Genomic DNA, 25,234 nt, shown 5'->3' on the forward strand with positions numbered 1-25,234 from the left:
TTCCCACCGGGTACCGGCCCGCTCGCTGACCGGGGCGGGGAGGCCTTGCGAGCGGCCGGGCAGCGCCGGACCGCGGCCGCCGTTCCCTCGCCCAGATCCCCCCTTCATCCCCCGGGGGCGCCGCGTGCCGCAGAAATCCGCGGCGGCGGCGCATTCCGCGGCGGCGGCCCCCGCTGGCCAAGGATTCCTTCCCGCTGACGTCCCCCCGCTCCGCTCCGCTCCCCGCCCCGGCCGGACCCCCGGGCGGCGCCCGGCGGCGGCGGCGGCAGCGGCGGCGGGCAGGGCGGGCCCAGGCGGGGCGGGGTCCCCTCCCCGCGGCCCGCGCCCCCTCCCCGGCGGCCCGGGGGGGCTGCCCCGGCCCAGGGCCGCGATTGGCGCGCGGCGGCTCCGGCGGCCGCGGGGCCGGGCCGGGGGGGAGGGACTAGAACTTTCCGCGGCCGCGGGCGGACTCTCGCATCAGCCCCGAGCCGCCAGCGCCCGCGACCAGCGCCCCCAGACCGCGGCAGACCGCCGACATGACCCACTTCAACAAGGGGCCCTCCTACGGGCTCTCCGCCGAGGTCAAGAACAAGGTACGGGGGGCGGCGGCGCGGGGCTCGCCGGGCTTTGTCTGCGCCGGGACGGTGGGGCAGGACGGGACGGGACGGGACAGGACGAGGCGCGATGCGATGCGGGGCTTCGCCACCGCCGGCTGCTGGCGGGGGTCCCGCCCGGCCGGTGGCGGCTCCCGCGCAGGGATGCTCCCGCCGCCGGCCCGGGACAGCGCTGCCCTCCGCGGTCCCGCTCCGAAACTCGCCGCCGCGGCGGAGGCTGCAGAGCTGTCAGCGCCGGGCGGACCCGCGTGTGGACCCGCGTTTCGCGCCGCCGCCGGGGCTGCACCTGCCCGTGCCGGCAGCCCCGGAACGGGGCATCCCGCTCGTCCGTTGTCCTCCCGCCGGGACCGCGCGGGGCGCGGCGCTGGGGCGCGCAGCCGTTCCGGGGCCGTGCGGGGGCCGGCGGAGCGGAGCGGGGGGCAGCGGTGCCCGGCGCGGCTGGGCCGGGCTGGGCGGGGTGCAGTCGGTGCCCCGAGCGGGGCGATGCACAGCCCTCCCGCCCCCCGCATTCCTCCCGCATGACATCATGGGACATCACGGGCACGGGCGGGCGCGGCCAATCGGCGCGGGCCCCGCACAGGCGCGCATTGTCCGCCCGCCCGCCCCGCCCCGCGGGGGCGCACAAAGGAGCGCGGAGCGGGACCGGCTCCCGGCGTCCTGCAGCCCCGCGCCCCGCTGGGAGCCCCGGAGGCACCGAGAGCCCCGGCGGCCGCCGCGGCGACGGGCACTGTGATTTAGAACGGGCAGAAAAGCCAGCGCTGACAGCAGCCGGGCCCCGGGGTTGCGCACGGCTTTGCCGAGGTTTTTCTCATTGTGGAACAAAAGGTGCCTGATGTTGTCCTGTTACATTGACTGTTATCTTGCAGCGAACGATTACCTGATAAGAGGAAAAACTTTTGCAATAAAAATGACACCGCTAAACAAGCGGGGATAAGTTGGTGCTCAGTGTCTTTATTCACAGGCTTAAATTCTAAACATGGTATTTAATAACCAGTTGTTTCACACACGGCTGGTTTCAGGCTTCAGTAAATCCCCAAATCCTGTTTTACTTGTAGCTGAGTAGAAAGGGGAGGAGGAAGAAAAGTAGTTAACTTTAAACATTATAATTTATGCTTTACAAAATAAAGTTTTGTCTTTTTTTTTTCTCTACTGGCTTTCTCAGGATGGTTGTGGGTTCTGCTTGCAAAGTTTGATGACATCATGTAACCAAATGTCTTCCAGAGCAGTTGCTTCCAGCATGTAACTTAGTGATTTGTCTACACCATTACACTAAAAAAAAACACCTAAAAAAAAAGACTGAAACATATGTTGTGTATTACTGCATGTGAATTAGGAAGAAAGTAGATGCTCTTCTACTTTAAAAAATATTGACAGACTCATGTAGCCTTAACGGTGATCCCTTAATGGGGACAAGATGGGAAGAAGGTCTTTGTTCTTTCTTTCAGTTTCTTATTGTCATCAGCTTCCTTAGGGCCTCCTGAGAGGAACTGTTCCAAACCCGTGCATTAACAGAGGGTTGGAAACTGATGTATTTCATGGCTTTATGCAAAGGGCCTTCTGCTTCATCCTGCTGAGTGTTGTTTCATTCGCCTTCTCTGCTTTCTTCAATGCCAATATTACAGAAGGATGGATGTTCTAGGGCAGCTTCAGTTTACTTGTTTGTAGACTTCTGCTGCAGTCCTTGGAAATGTCAGTGCAGCAGTGCCATAGAAAGTAATTCAAGTGTGCCAAAGATGAATGAACTCGTCTCCTTTCAAAATAACAAGCAAACAAAAAACCTGCAATGAACAACAAAATCTCCAGAAAAGGTGTGGGTTTGAACTTTTAGAATGTTGTTCTTATTGTAAGAGATTGAATTTCAAAGCAATTCTGTTATATACAGGTATATTGGGTACTTCCAATTTAGTGTCTTTCGTGTGTCTGTGATTATACATGTGTCTGTTTCTCTGTATAAATCTAGAGTATCAGCAAATAATGTCTCTCTAAAGATCAGAAGATCCTTTTGTCTCATGAAGATTTGAAGAGCAACATCTAGTTTCCCACTTTTGGGGCATCAGTCTTTGCTACCGATCATGATCATCCTTTCTAAAACACTGGCCTTTGTGCAAGATACTGTGTTATGGGCTTTTCATTGTGGTATTAGGGTAGTGTTTGTAAGTAGCCATAGTACCTCCCTTCTTGAATAACAGTTAATGTTAGATACCCTTGTTTGAAATTTTCATTGCTAATCCTCAAATAGTGTTTTTCTGCAGAAAACAGGCATGTTCATAGCTATGCTGCCTGAGGGTCCAGCTGTACTAGATAAAAAAAATCACTCAGTTTTGGTTTTTATTCTTTATTTTCTCATTTGACATTGTATTAGTGTTCAGAGAGACCTTTTGTTTACTATGGTATTTGAATAGATGAATACAACATATCAAAATGCTTTTTAAGAATTTTATTTAATTGATAAATTCAAGATTCCATCTCTAAGCTTAAAATTTTTTTTTTTTTTAGTTTGGTGTTTAGGGCGCTTTTTTCCTTTTTTTTTTTTTTGTCCTTTTGAGGCTCTACCCTTCTCTTGTTTTGCTCCTTACCTTAGTTCACACCAATATGGTGTCTGGTCTCTGTTATGGATCTGTTTTCCTCATTCCTACAAAGAAAGCACGGAATTTGTGTACTGGTTCCCAGCTGTAAGGAAACTTGTCTGCATGAGAAATATGTAGGTAGTCAAACTAGTGTAATCCCTTTGAAGCTGATTCCTTGTTTACTTGAGATCACAGAAGATATTTGATCCAAAACAAATATTCAGTGAGGAGCCCTGCAAGCTGATTGAAATGGATGGTTTCTTCTGCAGGCAAGAAATAATTTTCTTCTTGAGCAATGGGAGAGTTTCTGCAGTACATGAGTTTAGCATGGCATGAGATGAGGATGCAATTAGGTAAAGCTACAAACTAGTTTTTATATTTGTGTCTGATTTGTGCTCCATTGTCTTGCTGCGTAAAGTGTGGAGCAAACAGGAACATTGGGCAGGAGAAGGAGAGGTTCCAGTCCATTCAGTTGCTTCCTAGTGACTCCACCTTTCCCATGGAAATGTTATTTGTATTGGGCACGCATTTATCTTCTCCTTCCGCTTATGTTTGATACAGTGCCAGTTTCATCTTCATAAGAAAGTAAGGATGGGCAGAAATATGGTTTGTATGAAGAGTTAAATTTTGCATAGCATTTGATTATTCCATGTCCCTGACCTTCCTTCTGAGCCACCCCCGTGTCAGGAAGCTGTCACTGGTCAGTACCATTTTCCAAATTTTTTAAAGACAGCAGAGTAACTGAGGTGAGTTATCCTGTCCCTGCAGCTGCCACCCTGAAAGGTCAAGCACAAGCAAGATGGAAGAGGAAGGGAAACAAACTTTTTAAACAGAAGGCTCTTAGACAAATGAAGCCTGTAAACTAAATATCTCCCTATTTTGCAAGTGTGCAGGAGGGCAGTAGTACTTCCTGCTTTCCTTCTCGAGGGCAAATACAGATTAATGAAAAAGAATTGAAGTGTCTGTGGTGAATAATGCTAACCAGTCCTACTTATGAATATTGTGTTCCTCTTGAAACTGCTGAGGAGAAAATTCTTCTCCAGTATTTTACTTACTACAGACTAAATAAACAGATTTAATTGCTTTGTCCAGAAATTACTTTCCTTTATAAATGTTTTTATCTGGGAACCAGATTTGAATCATTAACTTTCAGATTTTTTAATTAGTGATTTAATAGTGAGGTAAGTTTTGGCTGCCTGTAGTTGAACTATTAGGCCCTCTCCTTCCTCTTTCTTACCCCTCCTTTCAAAATAATATCCTTTTCCATCTCAAAATGCAATTGTTCATACCTTGTTTTACCCTTCCATATTTCTTCCAGGTTATTCACAAACCTTTAGATTTGCTCACTGAATTTTATTACTCTTAGGTAAGAATGTTTGCTGCTGATAAAGTGCATTTCTATTAATGTTTTCTGAAATGATATAATAAAAATTGAGACTGTATTTGATAAAAGCAATGAAAACATAGACTTTGAGAGCAGAGGAGGAGATCCTCTGTCATCATAGCTGACAGCATAAGATCTCTGCACTCCCGTTCTCTTGTGCAAAGGTATCTTTGTAACTTTTAAATAAGAAATATCTTTTATTTACAAGTTTTGAATTAAATTCAGGTGTTTAATTTAAAATACAATCAGCCTGCATGACCATTTGCATCATACAAATCTTCATTTTGTTGTATAGGGAATAAATTAAAAAGTTAATATTTTGGTACTGTCAGAAATATAATAGAAATTCATACTGAGGAGGGAATTCCAGAGGAAATGGCAGAAGAATTTGTAAGAGAAAACATTAAACTACCAGCTTGCTCCAATTAATTTGTGGTTTCTGATAGTTGATCATAGCTCTTGAAGTTAACACTTCCTAGGTAAGCATCAGTTTCACTGTGGAAAGCATTAAAACTTTTCTCTTTGTGTGCAATTCCTGTATTTTTTCCAAAGAACTGTGAATTTTTTTTCCTAGCTGGATGCAGGCTTTGGTAACAGTTCTGCAGTTCATAACTTTATCTTTTATATTTGTCAACTTCCAGAAATCTGAATGTGTTAATCTTCAAGCATCCTGTTTTTTAATGGCTGTTCCCACTCCTCCTTTATAATTGTGATACACAGAGATAAATGAGTTGCTGGGTGAAAACTTCTGCTGTAGTTTTAGTCAAGAAACTGTCAACTAGATGCATAGAATGCATTTGACACAAGAGAAAAGTACTTAATGGTACAGTTTTGATAATTAAGTCAACAGCAAAACTGTGCACAAAACATAAATATGACAGTGGAATAATTCCATAGCTGAACTTACAGTCAATCAATGTTTGGCACAATAACTACATGTATCACTTAACAACACATTAGGGATATAAACAACGACAACTTGTATTTTGTCAGTTAGTCTTAAGATGCATTTTTTTAATGTATCAGTAACCAATTTGTGAGAATTCTTCAACTTATTTAAAATATCCCTGCTGGTTACTTCTTTCTGATACTTAGTTTTACCCTGGCTGACAGTATTAAATTTCAGTAACTTGGGTTCAACAACAAGTACTAGAAAACAGTCCTGCTGCATGCTGCCCTCCACTTCCAGACCATGGAGTGTTCCTTTTCTGGGCAGAAGCCTCTTGCACTTCTGAAATTGCTGAAACATGAGTTGAACCTCTTGCTGGAAATTTTGCAGAGGAAATTTTTTTTTTAAGAAACCCAATCAATCACTGGGTTTATTGAGCAGTAGTAACCTATTGTAAGATCCCACGTGTAAAGAGTTCTCATGTTGACTCAGAAGTGGTATTAATGCAGTAGTATTAATGCAAATTAACATATAGCTAATCAATAGCTGTCTGTTTTGGTTAGATTTTGTTGTTGTTGTTGTTAAAGGAGGAAGGTATTCCAGCAGTGGAGAATCTTAACTGCAGTATTTCCACTTACCTTCATCCTTTACTGTCTATCTCAGTGTGTCTGCTCTATCTTGATATGTCTAATCAATTTTCCTCTTTCACTGTTAGCATCTCAGGACAGGTCTGCTCTCTTAGGCATGATCAGGAGCAGGTTTCCAGTTCTGTGGCTACTTCAATAGAAGTATTAATACTACAGCAGTAGTAAGTAGCACCACAAACAGTTACAGACTGATGTGATAGAGCATTGGGTTGCCAGTTCATAGCAATGATACATCTCTTTTGACAAGAAGCAGAAGCAAGCAATTTTTCATGGAAACACTTCTCTTGCCAGCAGCTTAGATATTGGCACTCATGCCACTTGTTTAAAGCCTCATGTTTGTAGCCAAACATTGCCTGTTCTGTGCACTTGCCCAAGTCCACAAACATGGAGACTCGCCTTGGGGAGCCCTTGCACAACCCCACAAGGCAGACATATCCTGTACTCAGTGTCACTGGTCAGTAGCCCCTGAGTAGGTGAGATCAAACAGACCTGTGAAAGTGGCTGTCCCAGTGACATCTGGCAGTTGTTGCTGTAAACCACTGACACAGGAGTTAGTTTCTTTTGCCCAATGGTTTAAATCCCTAGTAGATTTTGACACATCATCACAAAGCTGGCAGTTGTCTTTTGGAGGCCTCATATGTCTCAGAACCGTCACTTGGAGCAGTGCACAGCCATGCTTGACCTGCAAGGCGTGTGTTGCTGCCCCGTGAAAAGCCCTGAGTGAGGGATGTAATTGCCAGGTCTGTCTCTCGGCTTACACCGTTTTTTCTAGGAGGAAGGGATGAATGGTATGAGCTAGCTGGGATTAGCTACTGCTGCCTCATGAACATCAGAGCAGAGGTGGAGCACTAAACCAGTCTGCTCCTGTGGATGTATGAGGACAGCACAGATAGAAAGTGCTAGTGCTGCCACCAGCAAAGCATGGGGCCTAAGTAAATGAAGAGTAAGGATGTTTGCCAAAAACTTTGGTTATGTTTAGCCTTAGTTCTGCACTTTCAAATATAATACATGCACAGAAAGTGCTTTAAATATGTTCTAGTGTATTAATGTGTTATAGTGACCTTTTTTTGTGGTGGATTAATAAAATTTATACCGGTGACACAAAATCATAAAACTTGCTAAGGTTAATTTTTAAGGATATAAGTATCAAGTCTTGCATCCTTTTCTTGCAAGCTCGTACCTCCTATGTTAGAACACTTCTGAAGAGAGCAAATAGAGTTTGACAGTCATGACAATTAAATAGGATTAGCAGTCTCAGAAAATAAAAAGTGATTTGCATTACAGTAGTGCTTACTTGTTTAAAATTTACAAATGAATGTACTTTTTGTGTGGTTTTAGAGTTTGATTTAGTTTAAAATTTAGAGAAAAATACTATTATAGTCCTGTTGCTGAGTCAATACCCTTAAAAGATAATTGAATGGATGTGTTTTTTTGGGACAACAGCACATCATTGATTTTTGTCTCACCTTGTCTTTTTTTGACAGAACATTAATTTGGAGGATTTTTCTTGTCTCCAAATAATTTATATTCTGCCTTGGAAAATGAAAGATAGAAACTTCTTTGTACTCAGAATTATTAGCTTCTGTAGCTGCATAACACCGTATAGACTGGGTATCTGACACATCCTTTTAAGGCAAACTTTGTAGAGATTCCCATCCCCTATGGAACTGTGCAGGAAAGGCCTTCAGTAAAAACAGGCTTGAGGCCAGGACACGTAGGGCAATTTGAAACAGATTTTTTCTAAGTGAGATCATGTGAAAATCCTTTTTCTTTTCTTTAAGAGGGACTCTTTTGCTTAAAAATGCTTTTTGTAAGTATCTGATTCTAAACAACTGTTAACTTGTGTAGCAATATTCAGCAAATGCTCTCTTTTGAGTAAATACTTTTGGTTTTGCAGTAATGCCTCGTAGTAACTTATGTTGGTGTTTCTGTTTAGTGGAGTGGAATTACAGTGTTTTTCTCAAAAACAGTTTTGACTTTCTTCAGGTGGGTGGTTCTATGTTTGGGTCATTTTTTCTGTTAAAAAACCTAACAAAACAAAAAAAGCCGCAATAACTATTTTTTTTCTCTCTCTTTTTTCTTTTTTTTTTTTCTCCTCCTCCTTAAGCCAGTGCAGAGTTTAGTAGATATCTGGAGGGGAGACATAATTAAACTTCTTGTTGCTTATATAAAACCAGCTCTTACCCAAAGCAGATGCTATTATGGATGTATAAATTACAAAGACTCAAAGGCGTTGGTCACACTGGAGGAGCTGGCAGTGAGAGAAGGCCATTACATTGAGGCATGAAGTGAGGCATGAAGTGCTGCTGTCACAGCCACGGTCTAGTGCCCTGTTTGGACTCTCACCAAGTGCCGTGCCTGGTCCCAGCAGCAGGGCCAAGCATGCTTTAAGCCTTGGGAGGCTGAACTGGCTCCGGTCACTGATACTTGCTCGCTCCTGGAAACAAGACTTTGACCATTCAGTACCTTTGCTGCTTCCCTTCCAAGACTTGACCCTGTCTTCTGGGGTCAACACACGATTTTTCTTGAGGATTTTATTTAGGCAGACAACCTTTTGATTACAGAGTAATCCTTAAGAGGTATAATGAACTGAAACTGTACGTGGCTTGTGTGTACACCCTGCAGAACCTGAACAACGAGTATTTTCCTAGATTTGGGCAAAAACTAAATATTTCTGCACTTCCTTGCTGTTCTGAAATGCTTGCATGAAGGTGGAATCTTTTCTATTGCAAATCCTAGCTGGCTGAATTATAGATGAATTCTAAAGAAATCTTGCTGCCCTGCTTTGCATATTCATGCCATGGCTTGTGCCATGATAAAACTGGACATTACTACTGAAAAAACCTTACTTTGCTTTTCTCCTAAGAAAGTTCTCCTGTTATAGTGCTTTCCTGTTGATATTTCCACTGCTACAGCCTCTTATTTATAGACAGAGAGCGTTATCTTATTCAAGCAAAATCAGGAACACTAATTTAATTGAAAAGTATTTTTCTGTTGTCCCTAATCAGTTGACTAAATACTAGAAGCCTTCACATAAAAAGGTAAGACATAATATACATGTGCATTTGGGAAGGGATTTGGTTATATTTAAATGTTGATGGTGAAAGGCAACTCCTACCTCTCTGCTAATACGGACCCAGAACATTTTCCTTCTGTGTTCTGCCTATGCTTAACATGAGTCTGAGCTCAGGCCAGTACACACCAAGCAGAAAGATGTGTTGGAGCAGGACCTGCACTGCAGCTCCTGTTGAGATTCCCACTGCCTGACCAGCCTGAGCTGCCACTGCTTTGGTTAACTTCATAACCCTGTGGGGGATCAATTTGAAGTTCTGCTGTATATCATATCTGAAAGTCAATACAGTGTTAAGTCAACGAGGCATATGTAGTTCAGGCACTTATCTAGTGTTCTAAGACTACATGTTCTTTGCTTAATTTTGCAAGAAGCTGTTCCCTTACCTCGCTAACTTCGCTGTATTAATCATGCCTCATACAAGTAAAAACTACAAGTAACTTATTAAGAAAATAAAGACTAATGCCTTTTTATTATGATCTATCTTAACAGCAACCTTATCATTAATAAATGATGGTATGAAAATGTTTGTGGTATGGAAAGCTACTTCTACTTGAAAGAGTCTAGCAGGTTTTAACAAAAAAAAAAAAGCAACACTGTGAGATTAAATATCAGAGGTAAAGTACTGGTACTGAGCATTTTGTTGTACAGAAGAATAATGGAACCTTAATAATTGAGGCTTGAGATCTCAGGCAGTCATTTGCAGCACAGCATTGCCCACACCTTCTGCTGCTTGGGTATTTCAAACCTACTGTCAATTCAGGTGTGCAGCATAATGAGACCACAACTTGCCTGAGGTTTGGATGCCCTACCCACTCCCAGCAGTGCCAGCTGTTCTTTCTGCTCATGCTTAATTGCTGAAAAATATTGATTTGGAAGTTCCTACAGGGTGTTGAATCAGAACCCCTTGTGTAGGAGTTTGACTGTCTTTCTTTCTTTCACAGTAGTACTTTCTTCTGTACTCATAAATTTCAGCGTAGCAGGCTTATGGCTTGATTTGTACATTACTAAAACTACATTTTGGTTAAATAAAAAGTTGAGCTACAAGTTCATCTAATCATAAATTTTGTCACTCTGTCTTACTTTTCTTAGACTTTCTTCAGTAATCTTCTACATTTCCATGGTAGGTCTTTAAAGATGAATATTACTAGAAAATTAAGTAAACATTTTCTAACGTGTTTATGGTCATCACCTATTTTTTAAAATATCATTATAACACTTGCTATGTGGTTAAAGCACAGGTTGTCTGGGTGGCCATACCAAAATATTTTTGGATGTTTTCTGGTTTATAATGAACCTTGTGCATCACTTACTGAACTTTAACTGGTCAGAGATATACATGGGAAGGGAGAGGGTGAGGTGGAAGGCCAGGAGCAGCAGGTTATTATTTTTGTGCCAAGTTCATTCTTCCAATATTTTTGCTAGCAGTAAAGCAAAACAATAGCTGAAGCAGCTGGTAGACAAGGTCTTCTAAAGCTTAGGTTATAAAATTTCTATTTCTTGTGCTTCTGCTAAGAAAACTGGCTATGGGGAAGATTACCTTAACCAGAAAAATGTACTATTTGTGAATTGAAAGATTTTTATCTACTACCTTTATGAAATATAAATTTAGGCAGACCTTGCTATCTAGAAGCAGCTAAGGAAATTCTCAAGAAATCACGTCTTTCTCCTAAATTACAAAAAAAAAAAAAAAAAAAAAAAAGCCAGACTGAATCATTATGTGCAAGGATGAAGTGGTGGTAAGAATGAGAGAAACCTATGTTTTCTTTATGAATACTTATCCCAGGCACCTCTCAGCCTGTTCAGCTAATGTGAGTTCACAGAATTAAACTGGCACTGGCTGACAGGCAACCAAGTAGTATCAGTGCAGTCAGTAGGAAACATTGAGCATTATTAACTGGGAAATGCCTGTTACCTCAGGACCTGCCATGTCATCTGGTTCATTTTCCAGTCGAGCCTGTGCCTGGGATCACACCTGGCAGCGAGCAGTCAAGTGTCTGATCTTACTGTGTGGGGGTAAAAGAGGAGCAACAAGAGCAGAGTCTTGAGGTTTACCTTTGGGAAAAGTGCTAAGAAAATGCAGCATGGACTCTGTCTTTGCTGGAGAGGAAGAAAGAACGTGCATTTTGAGGAACTTTTTTAGCAACACGTGCAGTGACAGACATCAGCTTTCTTTAGCCAACTGTTTTGAGAGGTGCGTTTGAGTTACCAATTAGCTGCTTGCTGCAGTAAAACTTAATTCCTCTGGTTTTGGTAAGTGAAGATGGTTAGAAGAGAAGAAAAAAAGTATGGAGAGACTCAGACTGAAATAATCAGATTTTGTGGTCCTATTTGGAAGGTGAATTTGGAAGACTTGGCAACACAGTTGGGCCTTGGGGAAGGGCTAGAGAATCACCATACAGTGTGCTTGTGAAATTACATATTTTAAAAGCCATTCTATTGGGGAGAAAAATAAGTAAACTTGAAAGAATATATAATTTCCTGAATTTCTGCAGTAGCAATAGATTAGAAAAGTATTCTGAGAAAGATCAAGTGATCGTTGATGGTACTGTTCTGTTTGCAGGCTCTGCCTAGGCTTCGAGAACTACTGTTCCACCAGACTTACAGTAGTTGTCTCAGGAGATGCTTCCTAGGTTACTACTAGAGAAACGAAATTGTTTTCAGATGCTTTGGAATTTTTTTTCTGTTTATGCACCAGATTGTTCTGTAAGAATTTTTTTTCTTTTCCCCTCAGAACAAGATTAACTAGGCATCACTGTTGTCTGTCAGTATGCCAGACTACCAGTATTTTCCATGCAGCACTCAGCATGTTGTTTCAGAAGACATCACTGCGAGTGATGTCAGAGCTTGCCCAGATTTGCTGTGTCATATCAGTCATACTAGGGGCATGTTTCAAAGCAAGGAGAATTCAGTTCCCATCAGGGAATAACAGGCTTTTGTGCATCAGGTTAGATTTTAGCTGAGAAGAAATTTTGTATCTCAGTGGTTTTTTGAATGAAAACAACAATGATTTAAAATAGTAGGTAGTGACTACTACTGCAACCGTGTTCTGTGAAGAAATTTAAGTAGTTCAGCAATATACAGACTAAATAAATAGTGCAAAAGAACTCGATACCAAGAAGTATAATGTATGGTGGCATAACCGGAAAATGCTACAGTTGACAGTGGAAGCTGATGACTAAGGAGAATTTGACTTACAAGCCAGAAAACTGTGGCTATGACAAGACATGATAAGAAAAGAAGTGCAAGGAAAATGGGGAACAGACTTGAATGGGTGAAGGCGTTGCAGTAGCGCAGCTGCCAAGAATGAGAGGGAACTGGCATTCAGTCCCAAGGGCAGATGTATGTCCAAGTTGTTAGTGCACTCTGGGAGAAGAGATGGTAGCATTTGCTTCTTGAATAGTTTGCAGGCTGTCACAAAGTCTTATTGGACAGCCAGGAAGTAGAACACTGAGTTCTTCCAGCCGGCCGATCTGGCAACAAACGCTTTGCACGGCTACAGGTATGTGTACTTGTAAGATGACTTGGAAACTTTGAGGCACGGCTTGTTCTTACTTCACAGAGTTTAAACTGGTGCCTATGGGAAGAATGCCAGGAATTTTGGATGGATGCTCATCCATCCCTTCTTTAAGGATTGTAGCCTAAATTTTGATTTACAGAGAAAACAGTGAGCTGTTGGCAAGGTATCAGTTATGCTACACATAACAAAAAAATACTGTTGAATATTAAGCAAAATGGATACAGCTGTAAAATTTTTATGCTAAGTAGCACAGTGAGATATAGTGAGATCTTTCAATATTAATGTTAACAGTGTTCTCTGCCTTTTTGTACAACAGTCCATAATGACAGAAAAAAAATGCATGTTCAAATACTGAATGGTGGCTTTCAGTTTTCATCTGGATTTTTGCATTCCCTTTATCTTTGGGTTTCTTGTGGACAAATATACCTCCTCTGACATTTGTTTTGCATGCAATCCAGGTCAACATACCTGAAATTAACAGGGGATTTTAATTTGTCCTTAGGTGAAAGGTCATTGGGTTGATGGCTCACGTAGCAAGAAGCTTCAGTTGACAATCATCTTGGTACCCTGTCACTCCCTCTTCTTACCTGCTTTCAGTAAAAATCAAACCCTTGTATTTTCCCACTGTCTTAGGTTCTCTGTCTCAACTGAGAGGGTATGCTAATTATTTACTCTATGATTAGATACCCAGTGATTGTGTCATTGCCACTCTCTGTCACCTCTGCAGCTGAAGATTAGATATGTACAGTAACCTATTTACACCATAGAATTTTAACCAGAAAGTTTTAACTTGGTTGTATAATTAAAAAAATTAGAAAATCCTTCTCCCTGCTTATGAGGAGAACATACTGTTCTGCAACTCTTTCTTGGTCATTCCCATAGCTAGTAATTTCTTAACACTTTTCTTGTCCCAGGTGTTTTGCCATGTAAAATTTAGATATGAGATTCAGAACTGTGTTCTGGAACAGCAGGTGAGGAACAGGAATTTTGGAGAATAATTTGGGACTAGCTGTGGTCTGCCTAACTCCCACTTCTGAGCAGTAAGGGCTTCCACGAGCTTCTGCCTTGATACCAGGAGAGAATTATGCTTTCATCTTTCCCCATACTATCATAAAGCCTTAAAAGGGGGAGCAAAAAGATCTCTTCACAAACTAGAGCCAGGCAAACAATAAAGAAGTTTCAGCATTGATATCTTTGGCCTCAGCAGGACAAATCGCTTATCAGGGTAGTACTTATTTCAGTGCAAAGGATGTTTGTACTCAGCACTAAAACCACAGCAATTCAGTTTCACTCAGATAGTTCCAAATTAATAAACATTGAAAAGTTGATATGGGACCAAATTGCTGTTTAAAGTTAAAACTGTACAACCTTAGGTCTTAAAACCTGGAGTTTTCCATTTGTTATCTTTATTTGCTTTCAGTAGTTTATGATCTAAATGTATAATATTAAAACCCCTTGCTAAACATGGATTAAATTCAGTACTAGATGAATATGCTCCTCTAATTATTAGAAATTCAGTAACCTTTCTCCACTTTTTTTTTTTAATTTAAAAGCTAGTAATTTTGTGTCACTTTAAACAAAAATATGGGCCATACCAGATTTCTCCCAGTGAAGAATGTTAACATCCAAAAATTAGAGCTTTATCTATTTTTCTGTTCACTTTGGTGAAAAAGTATATATGTAGCCTCTTCCTATGCTATCTTGGAGTAAAGTCCTGGTTATTTCTCTTACTGTACATAGCCTTGTACTTTATTTACCTTGGAAAACCACAGCATACAACCTACTTTGCTACACTTTTATATGTATATAAATCTTAGGTTTTGTTGACAAATACAGTTCCCATGATAGAGTTGTTGATGCACTTTGACAAGCACATGCTTTTATTGTTAAAACTCATGACTAGAGAGCAGTTTTATTCAAATGCCTACTAGTACTTTAAATTTAGCATGCTGCACTTTAAACTTTTGACCCCTGCTGGGAGGAGAAAGCCTAAAGCTTTAGTCAAAAATTTCATCAGAACTAAGAAGTGCAAGCTGATATGACACGATGTGTAACCTTGAAAGTTTTATCTTTTTTACCTGCTTTTTAACTTATTAAGTTTTCTGCTTTTTACACTGGGAGTAACAAACAGTGCAGTGTTCTTGAACTCTGTCTTGAGATACTATTACACTGTTTTTCCAGAGTAGCAGCAATATGGACAGCTGAACTCTTAAACTGGAGATTTGGCACACATGTAGCCCTTAGTGTACAGTGTGTAATTTGGAAAAGATTAGTATAAAAGGACAACTGAAAGTCCATATGCTATCAGTTATGGTGTGAAATACTGTTTAACATCATCACTCAAACTTAACATGCTACAGGCACACTGAGTAACTTCAAGGGATACAGACAGATCATTAAAATTGGCCAACATAACTTTACTTGTTTCCAGGAATTCTTATGCTTGATAAAAACAGTGATGATTGCTGTTCTTGTACTACAGAGGGAGGGAGGGTTTTTACACTGTAAGAGGTCTCAAACAGGAAAGTCCTACCTGAACAGAACTAGGTGTGAGAATCAGATGTGAATTTGCCAGAGGAATCAAATTTAACCCAAGGATTCTAGCCTGAGGCATACATTGGCATAAATGTATGTATATTGGTTTGTAATAGGCAAGTAACACCTAGGATCTTCCTTCCACAACCTTGAATCACCTATAATTTTAACCACTCATATAAACATTAGTTTCCTTTCAAAGATATTTCTAACTATTTAATGTATATCTCTGAAACATCAACAAAAAGAGTAGCATTTACAACTTCATATATCTTTCAGCATTTGTCAGAAGAAAGTAAAGAAATTAGTAGTTGGCTTCCTGCGATCTTATTTTAAACTTCTATAAAATCTTTATATCCGTTGCTACAATTGAATAATTTCTACACTATTCTGAAACTGTAGCTTTTTTTCATGGCACTGATGGTACTTTGAATGAAGCTGCTTAGCTACTGCTTTAATCTTCAGTAGCCAATGTTTTCTTTTTCTGTAGACTTCTAAGACTTCAGTCTCTTCCAGTATTTCTAAAGTTCAGTATTTATAAAGGATCAAATGTTGGCATGTTGATAACTAGTAGTGGAAAAAGACGTAATTTTTTACATTTATATTGAAGCTTCCAGCTCCACCCCATAGATAGCAATCAAAGGAAAACTGGAACAACTCTGATATACACATGTGGAAAATATGAAATATTCACTAACTTAGTGTTACATAACTTCTAGTTGCGCCATTGGGAGTAGAAGAGCTAAGAATTCAGAGCAAGCATAATGCCTTGCTTCTGGTAGTACCTGACCTTTCACTCTTCCTGTTTTTAACCCCTTCTTCTCATACGTTTGAAACCTAGTTCTAAAATTTTCACATCCCTAGCTTTTCAGGTAGATTGAGTATAATTTGCAAAGAAACTAGCACCCATTTTTACTTTTTGTAACCTAGTTTCCCACCAGCTCAAAACATAGAACAAAAATGTTACCATGTTTAAGTCAAACTACACAGTAGGTGAAGACAATTCCAAAAACTAGCAGATTTAATAATAATGCTTTTAGTGGCAATAAGACAAGTCTCCTCCCATGTATAAGCATTTTTTACTTCCTATCTCTAGATAACCACTGTAGTGATACCCCAAAACAATTTAAAGCCTCTTGAAAAACTCAAGATTTGAACACATGGTAAAGTACTCCAACATAAAGTAAATACTTTTCAGAAGTGATAAAATTCCATCTGATTACTTCTAAGTTCCCCAAGCAATGGAGGCAGCAATTTAATATTCAGTTCAGTTGTAATCTCACATATGGAATGCACTTAGTATTAAATGAGGAAAATTTTTCCTTTTCTTTTATATGCTTGCCAAGAAAGATTAAAATAGCCACACTTGCAGAAGTCTTTAGGGTTCTTACTCTTATTGGCTTCCATATTTACTGACTGAAAAGAGAAAAAACAACAGAAAAAACACAGATGTCCTCTATGAAGCTGTGAACTTCAGTTGGCTTTTCTAGTCTGCTTCTCATCTTAGCTATCTAATATCCAAAAGGTGTGATTAAAAAAAAAAAAAGTAATTTTCCTTGTCATCTTGTGCAGAATACTGCACAAAATTTTACATCTTTATTATGACCTGAATGTAGGGATGAGTTAGTCCACTATGCTGATCTGTAACTAAGGCACCATAGCACTACTATTACAAATAATCTAAGGAAAATAAGTATTACTCAGTCAAGTTTTTGAAGTAAAGCCAGACATACAGGAATTTTCCATTCCCCTTAGAAGAAAAATAGAGAACAGAGTACTGTAATTTTTAGCTTGGTCCGTTTGGAGTCAGGGATTACAAATGCTAGCCAAAATGTAGCAATTGCTTCTCTCCAAGTAATTCAGATAGGTTGGAATTATCATCTCCCGCAGTATAAATATAGCTGCTAATGGCTGTCCTTCCTAGGCTGAAGTCTTAAGACTATATGTAAAAAGTCCGAAATTTACATTTTGATGTGAATGTGAATGGCTTTACATGAGTTTCTTGTTAGGAATTTGTAAGCAACTGGTGTAGCTGAGTTGATTTTCCATGAATTAGAAACGCTGCAAGTACATTCTGTGCTTGCCTGTCAGGTTTCTCACGGTAGCTCTGTTGCGCCCACCTTGCTCACTGACCCGCGCGGGACAACTAATGAAGGTGGGAAAGTGTTGCCAACCTCTGCACTAGTGGAGGTTATTTATCCCACACAATCCTGTGCTCAGATTACTTTTTCTGCAAACAAAAGAAGTTGTGTTGCTTCCAGTGATAGAATCCCTTTTGTCCAACTCACCAACATTGAAAAGTATTGCAAAGGTGACAGGTTTAGGCTGAAGGAAGTTTGAGCTGCTTTTTGCTTTGTTCAAGAGAAGGGAACAAAGGGCAGAGTGGAGGAACACGGACGCTGTTGGCAGCCAGCGTTGTCAAAGTTCACTGGTTTTAAGCATTCATTTCACATGGATTGATTTCTAGTGACTGAAGCATAAACGGACACACAGAGTAGTGAAGTCTAAACATCTGGAAAAGGCGTTTTTAAATCACCTTGCTAACAACTCTGGGCCTCTGCTTCATGCCTTTTTCTTCAAAGACTATTGCAAGTTTTCTTTCTTTGCAATTAAAATATGAGATCACAGTTTATTCCATCAGTCTTTCAGCAAGGTCAAAGAAAAGAGAAATAGCAGGCATAATAAAGGTTAAACAAAGATAGACAGAACCCCCAGAATCCCTAGCAAGATAACTCTTAATGGCGTAGCAACACGGGAAAACTTAATAGGTCATCTCCATTAATCATAAACTAGCTATAAAACCAAAGCCACCGTAATCTTCAGCTTCAAATCTATTATATAAAATTTCCCCTGTAGAAATCTACATGTGAGCAGTAGTACTGATGGTATGGCAATTCAGAATTCTTGTGTTCATAACACACTATTTCCCCTTTTTACTTCCTGCCAAAGTTCAACTTGAATATTTTTTCAAAAAAAGTCATTCTTCTGCAGCTGTCAAAAGACTGTTCACGAGCACCAGCAGTTCTTACCCTAGAAAGAGTGCTACATGCTTCAAAGTGCTTTTTGCAAATAGACTTTTAGTAAAGCCATGGACATTAAAGTTGAAGTACTTTCATCTGTACTGTGATGCATAAAATACAATTTAAAAATCCAGCAGTAAAGTTACTGGATAACTGCTATAGCACACTCTGAAATGGATTTGGGGGGGGAGGGGGCAAAGAGTTGGAGATTTCTCTCCTGAAGTAACTTTATAATTGCTTGTTTTACAGATTGCCCTGAAATATGACCCCCAGATAGAAGAAGATCTGCGTAACTGGATAGAAGAGGTTACAGGGCTGAGTATTGGTGCAAATTTTCAACTGGGATTAAAAGATGGCATAATCTTATGCGAGTAAGCATTTATTAAGTAACCTTATTTTTAGGAGTTTTCTACTTTTGAGGAAATAAGAAGGGACTTTCTGAAGGTTCCCCTTCAAAACACATCAACAATAACAGTCAAAGATAGCTGACTGTACGGTGGGACACTTCTTTGAAACTGTGGTAAAAATGAAAACTTAAAACTCCTTTATATTTCAGCAAAAGATTTCTAAGTGTTTCTAAATTTAATGGTGAAGCTCATTTCTATCATAATCAAATGGCACACAAAAATTCTTATGGTCTATTAGACTTGTTAGACCTGAGATATGAGCTAGGCTCTCTGTATAAACCAAAAAATTAACCATTTTGATGAAACTAATGCAACTAATAAAGCATGAGTGAAAGTATTATATAATGCCTGCACAGATGGTATAAGGATGAGATTTACTGTTTAAGCATTTCCCTCTTTTTCACCTCCCCAGGCTTATAAATAAGCTGCAGCCAGGATCAGTGAAGAAAATTAATCAATCAAAACTAAATTGGCACCAGGTAAAACAAAAAAAACCAAACCCAGAACTACACCTCTAACCCCTTCAACCCCCAAACAATTCTTTTGTTCTGTATTAACAAATTTGCTGTGAATATGGTACATCTTAGTAGCACCAGGTTTGCATATGATACATATCCAACAGTTGAGGATTCTGCACTCATGAAGTGTTTTAACAGAAAGCAGCTATGGCTGAGGTGGCTCATCAGTGGCAGCTGAGTATTTAACAGCAGTGCTTTAGCTGTTTGGTGAGGTGTCAGATGTAAGAACTTTGAGTCCTATAGCAAGGCCTTTTCCAAGTTAAAAAAAAGCTGTTTACTTTTTATTAAATCACAAATGAGTTTTTTATCCAGGCAGTGCTGCAAGGTGTTAGGTCAACAGCTTGCTTGTACCTAGACATCGCTGTATGAAGTGTCCTCCTGAGAAAGCATCTGGAGAGGATGCAACATGCATTTAGAACAGCCTTGGAAGGGTTGCTGCCTAGAGTTGACTGCCTTTGCTGTTGCTGAGTGTTGCTTAATACTTCTATGTCAGCCTCCTTGTTTCCTTGGCATTGAACACTTCTAAATCTGGTGGAGGATCTTTTTTTAAAAAAAAAATTTAATACCTCTTAAGACTTCAGAAGGAAAGATGAGATTCAGTCCTTACTCCTTGTATTCCATATTGCCTTCCAATTTCTACAGCGCATAGTGCTAATAAACCCCAAAGCTTATTTGTCCCAGGAGGTGAGCAAGATAATGCCTTCAGTCCAAGTTAAATCTTCTTACTATCCACATAGTTCTGGTTTTATTTTATTCAATTTATTGCTGAAGTCAAATAGCATGGCCGCTATGTCAAATTTTCCAATTTGGAGCAGATTTTAGATCAGAATTTCTCTTGGAAGGGACACACAGTTGAGACAAGTTTTCTTATCAAAGCCCACTCTAACAAAGTATATAATACTCACTGATGGAGAGATGCTAGGCTGGATAACCCCTTAGTCTGATTTCTGAAATCAGTATTAAAACTAACAAAAAATAATCCCAGACTTCCCACCAGTCACTTAACCATGCCAACTATTTTGTTGAGTTTGCACAAGGCAAAGAACTTGTGTAAAACAAGCAAACAAACCAACACCAGAAAGCTTTAAAATTACTTAGTTTCTGATTTGAAACACTGAGTAGAAAACTGGCTTTTTTTGTTTCTGTTTAGCTGGAGAACATTGGGAATTTTATCAAAGCTATCCAAGTCTACGGCATGAAGCCACATGATATTTTTGAAGCAAATGATCTTTTTGAAAATGGAAATATGACTCAAGTACAGACCACTCTAGTGGCATTAGCAGGTCTGGTAAGTATTTGTACCCCTGGAGTTGGCACAAATCCACATGCCAGTCCAGATGCACTCTTACAACCAATGCAAATACAGAAAACAGTATACAGCCTGTCAGGAGAGAACAGACAGTACTGAGAGTCTGAGATGGTGCACAGAGGTTGCACTTCAGTGGGCTGTGAGCTACCACAGCCCCAGGGAAGGCTTGGAGTTCAGACTGAGTGTTCCTGATTGCAGGTGGCCTTGCTCTGGAGGTGATGTGCATACACAAAACAGGGGAGGCTCACAGGAGAACACTAATCCCTGCAGAATAGCCTTCTGACTCCAGGTGGATTGCCATCTTCAAATGGCATGGGGAAATATTACTTTCTCTCAGCCCAAACACACAGTTGTAGAAACAGACCTGCTTATAGCATCATTTGAGAGCCCAGGGTGAGGGCCATAAAGCCAGTCTTCCAGTAATAGAAAACATACTTCAAACACTGAATGCTCTATTTTCCATCTCCCTAAATAGGCAAAAACTAAAGGTTTTCATACTACAATTGATATCGGTGTCAAATATGCAGAGAAACAAGCACGAAGTTTTGATGCAGGAAAACTAAAAGCTGGTCAAAGTGTAATTGGCCTGCAGGTAAGTAGGAAATTCAGATTTGCAGTTCATTTGTTACATTTGAGAACAACTTTCTTGTTTTGATTAACCAATACATTGTTTGTGCAAAACCAGCTGCAGAATTACAATATATTCTTGTCATGGAAGGAGGAACGAGGTTTTAAATCTTGTAAGCAGTTGATTGGCTTTATAAGTTCAAGTGACTCCCTGGAAGATTAATTTGTTTGTTTTAAATCTGCTATAAGAGTGATAAGGAGGAAATGAACAGCTAATATTAGCAGCGTCATCTCTGTCTTTTAAAGTGGTTTTAAAGCAGGAGTTTTTGGATAGCTAAAGCTCCTTGTGCGGTAGAAACTTTTTTTCTCTCCACTCTCCTTAGTAGTCGTTAAAACCAAAATAAAATCTTAAAATTCCTGTGGTAGAGAAGTTGTGGCAGCGTAAAGGAGTCACTACCATCGAAGGTAAAAGTTACTTATTACATTTTGAGGCATACATCCATTCCAATTGCAATGCAGTTGGGCACATGCCAGTCATTGAAATGCCTTAGGATGACAGCTGCCTTTATTTTTCCTTTTGAAACTCAGTAAGGAGAGAGGGTAATTTGTTAAGGTAGTGGTCAAGCTACACGAGGAAAGCATGCACTGAAATTACTTTACAGTTACCAGCCATATTTGTTTCCTTAGACTATGCTTAATGTACAAATAAAAATAATTTTTTCTGTCCACCTCTTCCTTCCCCCAATAAAGATGGGCACCAACAAGTGTGCCAGTCAGGCAGGCATGACTGCTTATGGAACTAGAAGACATCTCTATGACCCAAAAATGCAAACTGATAAGCCATTTGACCAGACGACGATTAGCCTACAGATGGGCACTAACAAAGGAGCCAGTCAGGTAAGCAGGACGGTGTGGCCCTTGCAGAGGGACACAGCTCTCAGCCAGGGAGAGCCGGTGGCACAGGACAATCTGCGAGTGGCACACAGCACCAAAGTCTAACAGGCAGCAGCAAGTGAGTACAGTTCAGCTGTGCTTTTATGCAGTAATTGAAGAACTTGAATTTCTTATCATTAACCAGTGTGTTCTGTACTGAATGTCTTCAGGCATAAAAATGACTTGGTGTTTCTAGAACTTCTGGCTGGCAGTGTTATACCAGAAGAAAACAGTAACTTCATTTCAAGTTACTAACTAGAGAGAGGCAAAGAAGAAACTGCTTCCAGGCACTACCTTAGTCACAGTACTTAGTATATTCTTTCCAAAGAGGACCATAAGTTGAAGCTTTCTGCAAGGACTTTTTTCTGTGAGTTAGCTACTAGTGAGCGCATGCTGCTGTGCTGTTTTGTTATACTTCACTTCCTACTTTCTAGCACTTACAGTAAGGTGTACTAGTTAAAATCGTAAATCTAGTAATCACAGCTCTTGACCTTCTTACTGAACCTCTACAATCCTGTTTTATTAGGCTGGTATGCTGGCACCAGGTACCAGGAGAGACATCTACGATCAGAAGCACATACTGCAACCTGTGGATAACTCAACTATTTCATTACAAATGGGTACCAACAAAGTAGCTTCACAGAAGGGAATGAGTGTGTATGGGCTTGGACGGCAAGTGTATGACCCCAAGTACTGTGCTGCACCAACAGAACCCGTCATTCACAACGGCAGCCAAGGAACAGGAACTAATGGGTCAGAAATCAGCGATAGCGATTATCAGGCAGAATACCCAGATGACTATCACGGAGAGTACCAAGATGACTATCAAAGAGATTACCATGGCCAGTACAGTGACCAGGGCATTGATTATTAGCTTTGCATCAGAAGTTCAGTATTAGTCCATTATTTTATTCAGTAAGAACGAAACTAGCCTTGTGGAATTGTTACTTGTCTTTCCTACACACTACGCTTAATGTACCTAAAGAAATACTGCCTTACATACATTCCTTTTTCCTTTCTCTGCCCTTTCCCTGTCTAGTTGCCTTTAGTGCTGTAACAGTTGTAGTCTACAGCATAAACAATAACTGCATATGAAGTAAAAGGAATACTGTGAAAGGGGGAGTGCTCTCGTACAGCCAGGTTGTTTAATAAGGAGCTATGCATTCTCACAGTCTCTACATAAGCAGGTATTTACATACCATGTTAAGCCTTCATTTTACATATTTACAGCTTTTCTGTTTTCCAGAGGAGATAAAAAAATTTCATGCTTAAAGTTACATGTGGTCTTTGCCAATTAAGTTTAAGATATCCCATTAGTGATTTAAATATCATTGCTATGTTTTTTCTAAGGTATTGTTTGCTAATGGTAAGTCCTGCATTAGACATAAGCGTACATTTGTGATTGTGTATTCATTCCATTATCAACACTGACCAAACTTAGAAATAGTTGTCTTACTAAAAAGGGAGCTTGTACAAAGTCTTGAGCCAACAAAAGTCTCATGATTGATGGTGCATTTACCTTTTATTGTGCCATAATATATCCATGTAGAAATGCTTTTTTTCTTCCTTGAACTGTATTTATTGCCACACTTCTCAAACTGATCCCAGTGTATTTTTATAAATAAATATTTTTTTCTTAAAGGTACGTAGAAGATCTTGTCTCATTTGTTATGCTACCATTCTTAAAGATTAGATGTCAGAAGAATTATTCCCAAATCAGCATCACCTTTGCCTGTGTTAAGGGTAATGTAGAGCTCCTGTCTGGAGCAGTTCAGGTTTATTCTTTTCCATGGAATTTAATCTAACAACCTTGTAAAAATCTCACAGGAATGAGTGACACTGACTTAATAGGAAAGGAATGTAGCTCCTTCACAGCCGAGTTCACTTCCCCTCTTCATGACTGTGAGGTTATGACCAGAGATCCTTAGCTGTTCACTAAATCCCTGCCGTTTTCTCAAGGCCAATGAGGATCTGCACATACTTATCATCGGTGCCTCTGCTTCAGCCTACAGCCTTTGTGCCATCACTTGGAGAACTCAAAACACCCTTGCTTTAGATTACATAAAGAGATAACCGCTCTTTGTTCCTGCTGGCCTGCAATTTGAGTTATTTGGTTACTGATAGCAGAGCTTTATTCCTAAATGGAAGATGCTTTCTTCCTCACCATGGAGTGCAGACAGGCTGTACTAATTTATCTGCACTGTTCATAAAAGAAGGAAAAAAGAGTATGTATCAATGGGGGCCAATGTTGCAGATTCTAACTTCTGCCAAATTATTAAAGGTATCTAAGAAGTGTTTACTGCAGTTTAAACTTACTGCATTCACATATGAAATGTTTTATACTTGCAAGTTCTGGACTTCTGAAGGATTCTTCCCCCAAGACTAGAAATTGTTTGTGCTTGTTCCGTTAGTTTCTTTTATCATTGAGTGTGATACGGTGATCTGACTTTCAACTGACCTGTTTGTTGTGTAAGTCTGAAGCTTATTTATTTCACAGAATTTAAATTAGAAAGGATCTCTAGAGGTCACTGGTCCAAGCCCTTCATCTGAGGCAAGAGAATTATTAGTAAGATATCTGTTAAGACCTGCTCTCCTTGAATGATACTGTTTCTCCCCCTTCAAAATAATAGCATCTAACAATGTAGAACTCTTGTATTGAATGCTGAAAAGCAGTTCTATGACCAATAGCAAAAGCTTTGTAGTTTTTATAGTTTAGGTGAAAGCAGTGTCTTTTTTTTTAAGAGCCTGACCATGCCCTGCTTCCTGCTCTTTCTGAATCCAAAACCTAGGCTTTAAACTGCTTATCATGTATTTGAAAAGAAGAAACAGAAGAACACACAAACTCTTCTCAGTATGCCTGTTTTCTTCCACCCACAGAGGTATCCAGTGGAATCATAACTGAATTGAGAGGTTGAAGAAGACACCAAGCAAGAGCAAAATCAAGCTGCCTTGCTTAAAACAGTAAGCTGCAATATTTAGCCATTTCCCGGTAAACAGACACCAATAGTCCCCATCTCGTATTTTTAAAGAATATAGTTATAAAAGTACCTTCCATTCCACTGAATCTTCCATAGCTGCAGGAAAGAAGAGTCCACACAGTATTGGGCTGCTTTGCAGGGCAGGCATCAAATTATCAAAAGTGGCTTAGACCACCATCAGAACTAGCACTAACTGTATTCCCAGGAGCTGTGCCTGCAGACAGCTTACTTTATAGTTGCCTGACTACAATATCCTGCAGGGGAAGAGGAAGACAGCAGTCAGAAACAAGCACTAAA

General features: G+C 40.3%; 1 protein-coding gene across 1 annotated transcript; it reads left to right on the forward strand.

Moving 5' to 3' along the window:
* The first annotated feature begins 415 nt into the window (after nucleotides 1-415).
* Nucleotides 416-23,604, forward strand: CNN3 (calponin 3). The gene is made up of 7 exons (XM_027722759.2): nucleotides 416-572; nucleotides 18,475-18,596; nucleotides 19,045-19,111; nucleotides 20,301-20,438; nucleotides 20,935-21,051; nucleotides 21,777-21,923; nucleotides 22,486-23,604. Exons 1-7 carry the CDS (start codon nucleotides 516-518, stop codon nucleotides 22,831-22,833), a joined length of 996 nt encoding a protein of 331 aa, XP_027578560.1. The 5' UTR covers nucleotides 416-515; the 3' UTR covers nucleotides 22,834-23,604.
* The last annotated feature ends 1,630 nt before the right edge of the window (nucleotides 23,605-25,234 follow it).

The sequence above is a fragment of the Pipra filicauda genome, unplaced genomic scaffold, assembly GCF_003945595.2.
Source record: "Pipra filicauda isolate LSUMZ 115617 unplaced genomic scaffold, ASM394559v2 scaffold47_size6085603_pilon, whole genome shotgun sequence".
NCBI classification, from domain to species: domain Eukaryota; kingdom Metazoa; phylum Chordata; class Aves; order Passeriformes; family Pipridae; genus Pipra; species Pipra filicauda.